The 11,915-nt window shown below is 38.4% G+C and overlaps 1 protein-coding gene across 2 annotated transcripts; it reads left to right on the forward strand.

Annotated features, from left to right (window-relative positions):
- The first annotated feature begins 2,731 nt into the window (after window positions 1-2,731).
- On the forward strand, window positions 2,732-10,215 carry LOC134930728 (serine-rich adhesin for platelets-like). Of its 2 annotated transcripts, none has more exons than XM_063925355.1 (6): window positions 2,732-3,852; window positions 4,554-4,631; window positions 6,083-6,547; window positions 6,650-6,838; window positions 6,983-8,847; window positions 10,130-10,215. In XM_063925355.1, the coding sequence occupies exons 1-5, from the start codon at window positions 3,399-3,401 to the stop codon at window positions 8,836-8,838; spliced, it is 3,042 nt and encodes a 1,013-aa protein (XP_063781425.1). In that variant the 5' UTR covers window positions 2,732-3,398; the 3' UTR covers window positions 8,839-8,847; window positions 10,130-10,215. The 2 variants fall into 2 exon arrangements, with proteins under 2 accessions (XP_063781425.1, XP_063781426.1); XM_063925356.1 differs by having other exon boundaries at window positions 3,144-3,852; window positions 7,001-8,847.
- Window positions 10,216-11,915: the final 1,700 nt, after the last annotated feature.

Here is an 11,915-nt window from a genome sequence, read left to right on the forward strand (position 1 = left end):
CCCACAAGGCATGGCACTACATGTCCCAGGCTGCCCTCTCACATCCCTGACAGCCCCAAGGTCTTCAAGCTATCCCTGCCTGGCAGCATGGGTTGGACAAGTAGTGAGTGTGTGGGAGTGAGTGTGTGGGAGTGAGTGTGTGTGTGTGTGTGTGTGTGTGTGTGTCCTGCACCCCGCGATGACAGGGCGCCCTCATCAAGGCACAGCTGCAAGCCTTCACTGATGAGACGCCCATGGCTAGCCGCTAAACGGGACGCTCCTAGTCCTCCCCCACAAGGCATGGCACTACATGTCCCAGGCTGCCCTCTCACATCCCTGACAGCCCCAAGGTCTTCAAGCTATCCCTGCCTGGCAGCATGGGTTGGACAAGTAGTGAGTGTGTGGGAGTGAGTGTGTGGGAGTGAGTGTGTGGGAGTGAGTGTGTGTGTCTGTCTGTGTGTGTGTGTGTGTGTGTGTGTGTGTGTGTATGTGTGTGTGTGTGTGTGTGTGTGTCTCTTGACAGCCATTCATGACAGCCCTTGTCACCCTGGCATTCATGAGACCTTGCTGGATGCTTTATGTTAAGCTAACACTAGTCCTTAAACTTTTCAAAAGGATTATATTTCCCCCCCCAAAAAAAAATAACTCATGCCAATAATTAAAAAGTCCAACGCCCTACCCCCTCAAACCAAACCCATTATTCAGCTTCCGATATCCAATTGGTTGGATATGATATATGTCAGATGATGCATTATCTTACCACACAGCTGAACCAATGAGAAACTTAGAATATTAGGCAGTAGGATGGTTTGTTTCACATTGATTATAAAAGCCAAGATCGACCCTTGCTTAGGCGCCATTTTGAGAACAGCGCTCATGAGTGTCAGCGTAAGTAATCTGTATTTACCCACTGCGCCAGAGACCACTAAACCGGGTATGCTGTATTCTATTGATTTTTTACAATAAGATAATTGTATTTCCTGTTAAGGTAAATTTCAAACTTTCATCTAATTCTATTCTTCACAGTTAGAAGAAAATATAGGTCGTTTCAGACAAATACAAAACACACACACTCTTTATAAATGTTTCCTCCTCAAGATCTACATAATACCGAGTTCACTATCACTAGCTGCTTGGTTTTTTTAGATTAACTCCTTCTGACAGTCAAATGCAGCAATCTACATTAATGTGTTACATCCATCTTAAAGATACCCTCTGCTAACCATACCACACCTCGGCCCTGCATCCATTACAACCAATCGTACTACAGTTACTGGAACAGTTTTATCTGGCTTTGTAAACTTATCTGGTTTTGTGATAACATAGCTGTGTTTTATTGCCGTTTTGCAGTCAGAGTGACTGACAGTACGTTCCCAATTACAAAATGGCGCCGATTAAACTCCATGCTTGGCTGCCTGTTCATCATGCTAAAGACATCTAGCATCACTGCACAGATACACAGCTATGTCACCCAACCCTTATCACATTGCAGAGCCCTGCAGGGTGTGGCAACTGTGTCTTGGATGTGAGGAAGGATTATTGTCACAACATACATTTGTGCTATCCCACATAGATAAATACACTAGGGATGACTATCGTTCATCTATGAATCAAATTAATTCAAGGTTTATGACCGATGTAGAATACTTTTCCCAGCGATGGTGGAGAACCTATGTTTTCTGTACATCACTATCTCAGCCTAAACCAATATTTATGTATGTTCTAAAAATATATATATATATATATATATATATATATATTTTTTTTTTATAACGATCGTAGTTTAGACCACAGCACCCGTGACTCACCACCCCTGATCTTTGATTGGTCAGCGGGTCTTTCATGGAAGCTAGGATGGCCATCTATGACTGAAACCATATATGGTCTCCCATAGCACAGTTAGGGGTCTATTCATGTAGCATTGAAAAGACCTTTTTTTGGCGGTAAACAGGGCTTTTCTCTGCCTACTGCAATTCACAGAGCGGGTTAACGTGTAGAAGTCTCTGACTTCTCCAGCGTTACCCCCGCTCTGTGCCTGAATCGCATCACCATACCTTTGAATGGTGAGTGCGATTCATGAAGGTGTGGAAAGCTCTGCTTTCCGCTTCTCCATGGAGTCCAGGTTCGCCATCTCAGGACGCCGTAACCTGAACTGTAGTGCGGAGACATCAGGGAAGCTCAATGCTTCCCCGATCACTGCTCTGCACCTCGCGCTGGCTCTGCCCCCCGACCTCACAGCAACTACTGCGGGCTGACGGGAGGTAAACACCCTGCGCATGCGCAAAGTGACCCTCCGCTGTACCCCGCGCATCGCTGGGAAGGACCGCTGGAGCAGACCTCACCGCAATAGCCCTAGACACCGCAGCGCATCGTCTTAAGGGTAAGTATACATTAATTGCTACTTATCACAGCTATACATCGCATCAAAGCAATGCGATGTGTAGTGATAAGTATCAATTATGTTTTCGTTTTCTGTATGAATAGACCCTTTAGTGACCATATTTGTCCACTCACACTTTTCACATCGCAGCTGAACACACCCATGGCCATCCCACTTAAAACACTGTTACTTGAGAAATAGTTATGCTGCTGATATTGATTTGGTATTGCCATGAGCGGTTATTTGTGCATTCAAGCAGTGCATACGCCCAGTGCGCTGCGTCCTGTGTCCGCAGTCACCGCCGCCTGCCCGCTCCCCGTCTGCAGCAGACGCCGTGGACTGTGTGGGCGTCCGCTGTAGCCGTCTCCAGTGACAGATACTAGAGGTCATTACTGACCTCTAGTGTCTGTACGTCGCTGCTATGGCAGAGATCTCATGACGTCTCTCCCATAGTGATCTATTCATGAAGCATTGAAAAGTGTGTTAAAGTGAGCCAGTGGAGAAGTTGTCCATGGCAACCAATCCGCTGATATGTATAATGTATAATGTAAAATATTTCATAAAAGAAAAAAAATATGAAAAAAAAAAATCTCAAACACGTTGTGATTCACAATGAAGGCAGGAAAGTGATCGTACCCTTATATTTGGTGTGAGCCGCAGGTGTTGAGAAAGCAGTAGGCTCCAGAGTTTAGAATCACAAATGTTACCCAAAGCATGCAGAGATTGTCCGTCTTGATTATGGAATAAGGCACAGCATGGCAAACCAACGCGTTTCTGGACTATGCTGTCCCTTTTTCAAGGTCTATATCAGGTTTGAATAATTTTAACATTGATGGGGAGAAACAGATGGTTTACTACCATCGATGGATGTTTCAAGGCTAGTGAATTATTTGGCATCTAAGTATCAGTGCATGGCTCCAGATAAATTGAAAACATAATTCTTAATTAATAAATGATTAATAGAAAAAAATTATAGAACATATATATAGAATTATTTAGTAAATCTTTGTCTTTATTTAGATTGTCTTAGTTTTAAAAAATGGCAGAGGGTGGTAGCAGAAAACGAACCTCACTTACTCAAGATGAAGCTGAAACATCTCACAGTCAGAAGAGTCACAGTGATGCTTCTCATGATGAATATGAATCTCCTGATGAAGGAAGCATCCACAGGGCCCCAAAGTTCACAGATGATGAAACAGACACCCTCATTGACCAAGTTATTCATCATACATGTCAGCTATTTGGTCCCGAAGCTTTTAATGTACACCAGAAATTTAAAAATAATACTTGGGAAGAAATAGCAAAATCTGTGTCTACAGCTCGAGATATACATCGAACTCCTGAAAGCTGCAAAAAGAGACTACGTGACTGTAAGAGGAAGACAAATCATAAAATAAAGTGTAGAAGAAAACTCCAAAAGGTTTGGGAGAAAAAACTAGAAGAGCACTTTAGAATGGTACAAGATGACGAGAGGCCACCCACTGGTTCCCAGGGTAACTATTTTACAAACTATAAATATGTATATAACTATATCTAGATAGATAGATAGATAGATAGATAGATAGATAGATATATATAGCGTATTGTCCATGAAAAATATCAATCCACCAGATGTGTGTGTGTCTATATCTATATACACACAAACATAGGTGGAGTATGCCATAGCCCAATATCAATCAATAAAATAAAAAATGTTTACACATATATTTTAATGGGAGAGTAAGATAGTGAAAAATTTGTTTTATGATGGCAAATGTGAAAATAATTATTTTAATACACAACATTATAAAGAAAATTACATAAATTGACCTTCAGGCTGTTTGTATAATGTGTATATGAAACAAATTAATTGTGTAAATATACACACACTTTGTTTAATGCACAAAGTATGTTAAAAAATTGTATAAAATGACCTTACGGGTTTGTGTATAATGTGTATATTAAACATAAATGCACTCTGTGCTTCAATTTGGACACCATCGCCATGCGATCTCATTATGATATGCAGTTAGTACAAATACTTTCAAATTGTATATCCAAATTAGTACCTGAACCCATCATTTAGGATAAGGTTTACTCAATGTGTGTGTGTGTGTGTGTGTGTGTGTGTGTGTGTGTGTGTGTGTGTGTGTGTGTGATATTAAAATGTTTAGTAACTGTAATATTTTTATTTTATTTTTTATATTTGCTAAAGAACTTAAGGTTGCTCAAGAAAAAAATCAAAAGAAAACACATAAGAAAAAGCAGAAGAATTTGGAAGAGCAACAGTCTGGTAAAAAATTTAAAACAAAAGTAAAAACGTTACAACTAAACAGTAAATAATGTTTGCAATATTGTATGATGTTATATCGTGAGTTAGATAATAAATAGTTTATGTAAGATATTTCAAAATATAGTGCATATGAAAACATATACTGTTAATTTCTTTGTTCTATTGAGCCAAAATAAATACTTTGGTCATAATTAAAAATCAATGTAATTTTTTTTTTTAAATACATATATAATTATTAGCTGAAAAAAATAGTTAATTGCTAAGTAAATGCTAGTATAATCAAAATAAATTAATTAAATTAAAATCTCTTACTTATGTCTCTCGTTTTATCAACGAGATATACCAAAAGTTAACTGATTACTTTGTAATTGATTATCAATAATTACACTTATAAAGGACATTCTACGAACGCTGCTGCCGCCAATGGGTAAAATTGCAGGCGCAAAGGAGAATTATGCCATTCTTTGTCAGCCCAATCCTGCTGCTGATGCTACTCTTCTAAATGCTGTAAATGTGTGGACTACAGGCAACCCTCACTATGTTATATATGTAAGATATCCGAACTTAATTTTTTCATGTAGGAGGTCATTAGGTAGATAAACATTGATTGGGCTACTAAAAGTCAACATTTATTATGTAGACATGGTCATTAGATTGACATGAGAAATAAGTAGACCTGAGTCCAACCTTCTTAATTTAATTAGTTATTTTTCTTCCTATTTAAGGATCAACTTGGACAACAATTGGGAATGGGAACCTGCAAATAATACAGCGGTAGCTGAGCTAGGCACCTTACACAACACATCACTTAACGAGGAATGTGAGAACAAAAACAGAATTAAAAACCCATGTTGAAATTTTTTACTATATAACTAAGTACCGACAACCCTTCTCCATACACTTATGTCTTGTCACTATTCATCCACGCAAGGCCGACCAGTAATGATTTTTAACTGTCACCCCCTTACCGGCCACACAGATAAGTGTTAGAGCTTTGTATTAGACTCACCTTTTTTTTTTACAGATTTTTAGTCAAATATTTCCACAGTGTGTTGTAAATTGCTACCTACTTTCCTGAGTTAGCGTTGAACCTAAAAACATACACACATGCTATCTAGCATCTTATTCTAATTTTATAAACATGCCCTCCTACTGTAAAATAATATTGTGCTAGCTATAATGTTTTACCCTATGTTGTAGAAATAAATCAAAAATTGGATTAGAAGCTATATTATTGAGCCAAAAAGGCTTTTTTTCTGTTGTAATAAAATAATAATAATAAATATAATAAAATATTATATGTATTAAAAAATATTAGTAAAAAAATATAAGTAAATACATTTTTGAGGTATGCTTTACACAGTTTTATAATGCTAGAAATATTGTAATGTCTATCAAATATTATGTATTTATATGTATGCAATGTTAAATATACCTATTATTTATTTCAGGTTCCTTTACAACAATTTCAAGGAAAGTTTCTTTTTCTGAAACAAAAACAGTTATGACAGACAATTTTCCTCCAACTGCGGATGAACCATCAGTGATGCCACATATTTTAACATTGGACAATCCTTCCATGGTGGACGAACCATCAATGCTGCATCATGATGCAACAGCGGACCATGCTACCATGTTGGACCAACCATCAATGCTGCAACATACTTCGACAGTGGATGATACTTCCTTTGTGGCCGAACCATCAATGCTGAAACATTCGGCAAGAGTGGATGATCATTCCACGGCGGACCAAACATCAATGATGCAAGAATATTCTTCTGTGGTTCAAAGTTCCACTACGGTAGAGACTTCCACGGTAAATGAAACATCCATGAGGCAAGAACAATCAACAATGGATGATCCTTTCATGGAGGAAGAAAATTCAACCATGCTAAACCCTTTAATGTTAGATAAAGGTATTTATTTTGATCAATATAATTAAAATGTACTATCATTGATATTCAATATGGTTAAAAACTATGTTTAAGATTAATGGTATTTATCTATTATGTTTTAAGCCATAGAAAGCAACATGGTGACTGCCACACAGACACAGGATAACATTAATGAGGAGCCTGTATTGCACAGCCAGAAAAGTAATATTGATACAGAAGATACCAACCAGGTGGAATTGAATGCAGAGACTGCACATTCTAGTGTAATTGACCATGGTCTTCAAGACCAATTCCTGGACTCTACAAATCAAGGTAAATTTTTTTAATGTATAAAACATAGATTTTAATGAGATCCACTATCATTAATAGATACTGGTTTTTTTATAACTTGATTTTTTGGTTCTTCTAACTATACTTAATAAATTGTCTGTAAATTGATGTATTAACTGTACCTAGAACTTTTTATACACACAGAATGTGACGTTAGCAGATCACAAACCATTAGCCAACAGGATTCTTTAAAGGAAACCATGCAGCTAATTGAGAGGAATAGAAATGAAGAAATGAAAAAAATTGAACATCAAATAAATCAGCTGAATAATAATATACAGATTCTCAACACAACACAAAGACAACAGAATCAAGCACTTGTCACTCTTGCAAATTTTTACGATCATCTTGTTTCATCACAGAATGTGGCAGCAATCAACTACCAACAGATGCAGCACAGTATAAATCAAATGCTAGCATGGCAGTATGAGACTATTACCATCACACGCATGATTTCCACTTTCATGCAACTGTTGACAGAAGAAAGACAAAGAATGTCCAGATCAGATAATCCTTCTTGTATATCCAATGCTACAGCAGGAACCTTTGTATCCAGCTGTACACGTGGAGACTATGTAACAAGCTCTACACACAGAGAGTATGCAACGAGCGCTGCACCTGGAACCTATCTATACACCACTTTACCAGGAGAATCTGTATCCACCCCTGCAGCAGGAACAGATGTATCCACCACTTTACCAGGACCCTATGTATCCACCACTGCAACAGTAACCTATGTATCCACCACTTTACCAGTATACTCTGTATCCACTGCTGCAGCAAGTACCAATGTTTCCACCACTTTAACAGGACCATATGCATCCTACACTTTACCAGGACCCTATGTATCCACCACTGCAGCAGGACCCTATCTATCCACTACTTTAACAGGACCCTATGTATCCTCGACATTATCAGAACCCTATGTATCCATCCCTGCACCAAGACCCTATGTATCCACTACTTTAACAGGACCCTATGTATCCTCGACATTATCAGGACCCTATGTATCCATACGTGAAACAGGACCCTGTGTATCCTCCACTTTTGCAGGACCCTATGCATCCATCCCTGCACCAAGACCCTATGTATCCACCACTGCAACAGAACCCTATGTATGCACGACTGTAACAGGACACTATGTATCCTCAACTTTAGCAGAACCCTATGTATCCATCCCTGCATCAAGACCCTATGTATCCACTACTTTTACAGGACCCTATGTATCCTCCACTTCAGCAGGACCCTATGTATCCACCACTGCAACAGAACCCTCTGTATCCACGACTATAACAGGACACTATGTATCCTCAATTTTAGCAGAACCCTATGTATCCATCCCTGCATCAAGACCCTATGTATCCACTACTTTTACAGGACCCTATGTATCCTCCACTTCAGCAGGACCCTATGTATCCACCACTGCAACAGAACCCTCTGTATCCACGACTGTAACAGGACACTATGTATCCTCAATTTTAGCAGAACCCTATGTATCCATCCCTGCATCAAGACCCTATGTATCCACTACTTTTACAGGACCCTATGTATCCTCCACTTTATCAGGACCCTATGTATACAACAACTTACATGGAGACTATGTATCCACTGCTTATAGAGGCCTCAATGTATCCACCACTGCACCAGGGCCCTATTTATTGAAGCCAAAACCAGGACACTCAGAATCCACTACTGGACAAATTGCCTCAGAATCCACCGCTGACTCAGGACCCTCAGAATCCACCGCTGCAACAGGAAAGTATAAATCCACCGCTGCACCTGTACCCTCTGAATACAGCCCTGAAAACACAAATTTGAGAAGCATAGCTGTAGCATCAGAAGTGCATTCAAGATTGCAATTGGCTTATCGACCTAGCTCAAGCTATGATGAGAATATGGATCTTCGAGTCAGATTAGAGCGTGCAAATATTCAAATTCAACATTGGAAGAGACAGGAAGCTAACGATGAGGATGAAGCTTAAATATTAAAGGTAATTAATAAATGTATATAGATTGCATTATCAGATAACTAAATATGGTGAGACATATGTGCTATGCTTTTTTTGAAAAACGTAACATAAAAAATGTGTTTCCTCAAGATAACAAATGTGCCCTACTCAACGATCATCATCCTGCACTTAAAAAATCCTACATATAACACTAACATTTATTATTTTTAATTAGTTTTAGCCATAGGCTTCTTATTCAAATTGTGAGTTTGAATCACCAAACTCAATAGGAAACTAAGTTAATCCTACATTGATTTTCTATTGTAATTTTGTGTATGGTTTGTAAATTTTTCAAAAAAAAAACATCATTTGATTTACTTTGGATACAGTCTTAGCAGAGTGTTATAGGCTACAAGTTTAGACATCACAAGAGTGGAGTATAAGCAAAATGCTGGCATGTAGCATACAAATATCTTTGTTTTATGTAGAGGACCAGAGCTCTGGAAACACACATGTAGACAAAGTTGCCTGAAATATAAAAGGAAAACAAATAAAAAAAGAGTAAAGACATAAGGAAGAAGAGTGTTAAACAGGATATAATAAACTTTTAAATATATGTAGATATTTTCAAGTTATTTGGACAGAAATCTGTCCCTGAAGAAGGGGATTTTTAACAAAACATGTAGGCAATAAAGGGACACTTTTTGCATCATTGAATACGGCAGTGTGAGTGCAGCCGATTACCTTTCATCTACATAGTCATCTTATGCCAAGCTGACGAGGAGGTCACTGCAGCATATTGTATTTATTGTTTGGAGCACAGTACAAACTGACACTATATATATATATATATATATATATATATATATATATATATATATACATACATCAAACATCGGCACCGCAGACTAATAAATTAAACTCAGACATACGGCATTGCTTTGTCCAAGAAATGCATTCTTTCAGAATGTATTTTATTAGTCAGTAGTGCTTCCATTGAATGGTGATTTTTGCAATATTTTGGGGTTGTTTGGACATGATAATTTTGTCTGTGCCGTGAAACATAATTTATGATGGAACCCATTACTATAGTGCTTGTATATCTTTAACTTAACCATTGCTAATACAAATGATGGAAAAATCTTCGGTGCACTACTGATCTAGAGTCACAATGAGAAATATATATTGTAATATTTTATTATAATTAGGGTTGTTACCTTTAAACCTTGCATTTCTTTTAAAATGAAGACTACAGTTAAAGATAAGGTGGACAAAAGTATGGAAATTAACTTTCAAGAACTTACCTGTTTTACTTCATTTTTAGATATGTCACAAACGGTCTTGCGAGCCAGGGTGAAGGAACTGAAGACAGAGGGATACAGAGTCATCCATGTGTCCTGTTTGAAAAGACAAATCGATAATAGGAATATACTTTCTGAGATACTTCAAGTCGTGCATTCCTGAAAATGTTCTAAATTTATTTTGTTTTGTTTTGGTTTGTTCATGTTGGTGGGGTTCACATACTAATATGTTCAAGATAAAAATAGAGAAAATATATGTACAGACACATATTCCATATTACAGTGATTGTTCATGCATATATATATAATTTATATTCTAATAATATCCCAAAAAAATTATTGCAAGTTTTGTATTGTTAATAATTTGCATTTGCTTAACAATGCATTTATATATTCAAAAAATATATACAAAAGATTTGCGCTCTAAAATACACACACTATATGTAGTTGGATTCAGGCGGCTGCTCACCAGTTGTGGGCGGGCTGCCCCAACAATGGATCAAAGTGAGTGTGAAAAAAGAAAGAGTGGGAGCGCAGAATGAATCCAATATATTGTTTTATTTAAAATATTAATATGTCATCCACATAAAAATGCAGTACATGAACTAGCCTCAGAAAAAACAATTGATATTATATAAATGTAAACGAGACTGCCATATCTCCTGAACAAATATGAATAAAAAACCTTTAATAAACCCTAGTTAGGGCTGCATTAATGCTTCATGAAAATCAGCCGTGCGTCCACGAGCTGAAATGATTGTAAAAAGGAGACTGCTAAAAAGTGCCTCTGTTATAAGTCACTGTCCTCCTTATACACAATAGAATCTCATTGGTAGAGAGTGTCCCAGTACTGGACTTGCGGACAACCGTGCTGTAGTATTCTGTGGCAAATGGATAGTGATGGTCAAATTCTATTTGTGGTATATCACCTGATGTAGAAGCCTCTCCGTCAAAGGCGCTGTACTGAGCCGGGTTTGCTGGGGCTCTGTGCAGTGAACGTACAGCTGGTCTCGTCACCGGTGTACCATCCAGATGAACACGGTAGTTTAATTCTGCTGAAGGATGCTGTACCAGTCTGGATATGCAACAGTGTAAAAATACTGGAGCAGCAGATTCTCCGTCCGCTGGTGTAAAAATCCGTATTAATTGCGGCTACGGTCCACTCGATGCATGCGGCTCACAGGGTGTCAGGAGAATATAGCAGTCCAAATGAGGTCCTTCAAAGGAGTACCTTTGAAATGAAATAAAATTCATTTCCTTCTGATGAAACGGCCAGCGTTGTGGGACGAGAAACGCGTTAAGGTACTCCTTTGAAGTACCTCATTTGGACTGCTATATTCTCTTAACACCCTGTGACCCGCATGCATCCAGTGGACCGTAGCCGCAATTAATACAGATTTTTCCACCAGCGGACGGAGAATCTGCTGCTCCAGTATTTTTACACTGTTGCATATCCAGACTGGTACAGCATCCTTCAGCAGAATTAAACTACCGTGTTCATCTGGATGGTACACCGGTGACGAGACCAGCTGTACGTTCACTGCACAGAGCCCCAGCAAACCCGGCTCAGTACAGCGCCTTTGACGGAGAGGCTTCTACATCAGGTGATATACCACAAATAGAATTTGACCATCACTATCCATTTGCCACATAATACTACAGCACGGTTGTCCGCAAGTCCAGTACTGGGACACTCTCTACCAATGAGATTCTATTGTGTATAAGGAGGACAGTGACTTATAACAGAGGCACTTTTTAGCAGTCTCCTTTTTACAATCATTTCAGCTCGTGGACGCACGGCTGATTTTC

This window comes from Pseudophryne corroboree, chromosome 1 (assembly GCF_028390025.1).
Source record: "Pseudophryne corroboree isolate aPseCor3 chromosome 1, aPseCor3.hap2, whole genome shotgun sequence".
In the NCBI taxonomy this organism is placed as follows: domain Eukaryota; kingdom Metazoa; phylum Chordata; class Amphibia; order Anura; family Myobatrachidae; genus Pseudophryne; species Pseudophryne corroboree.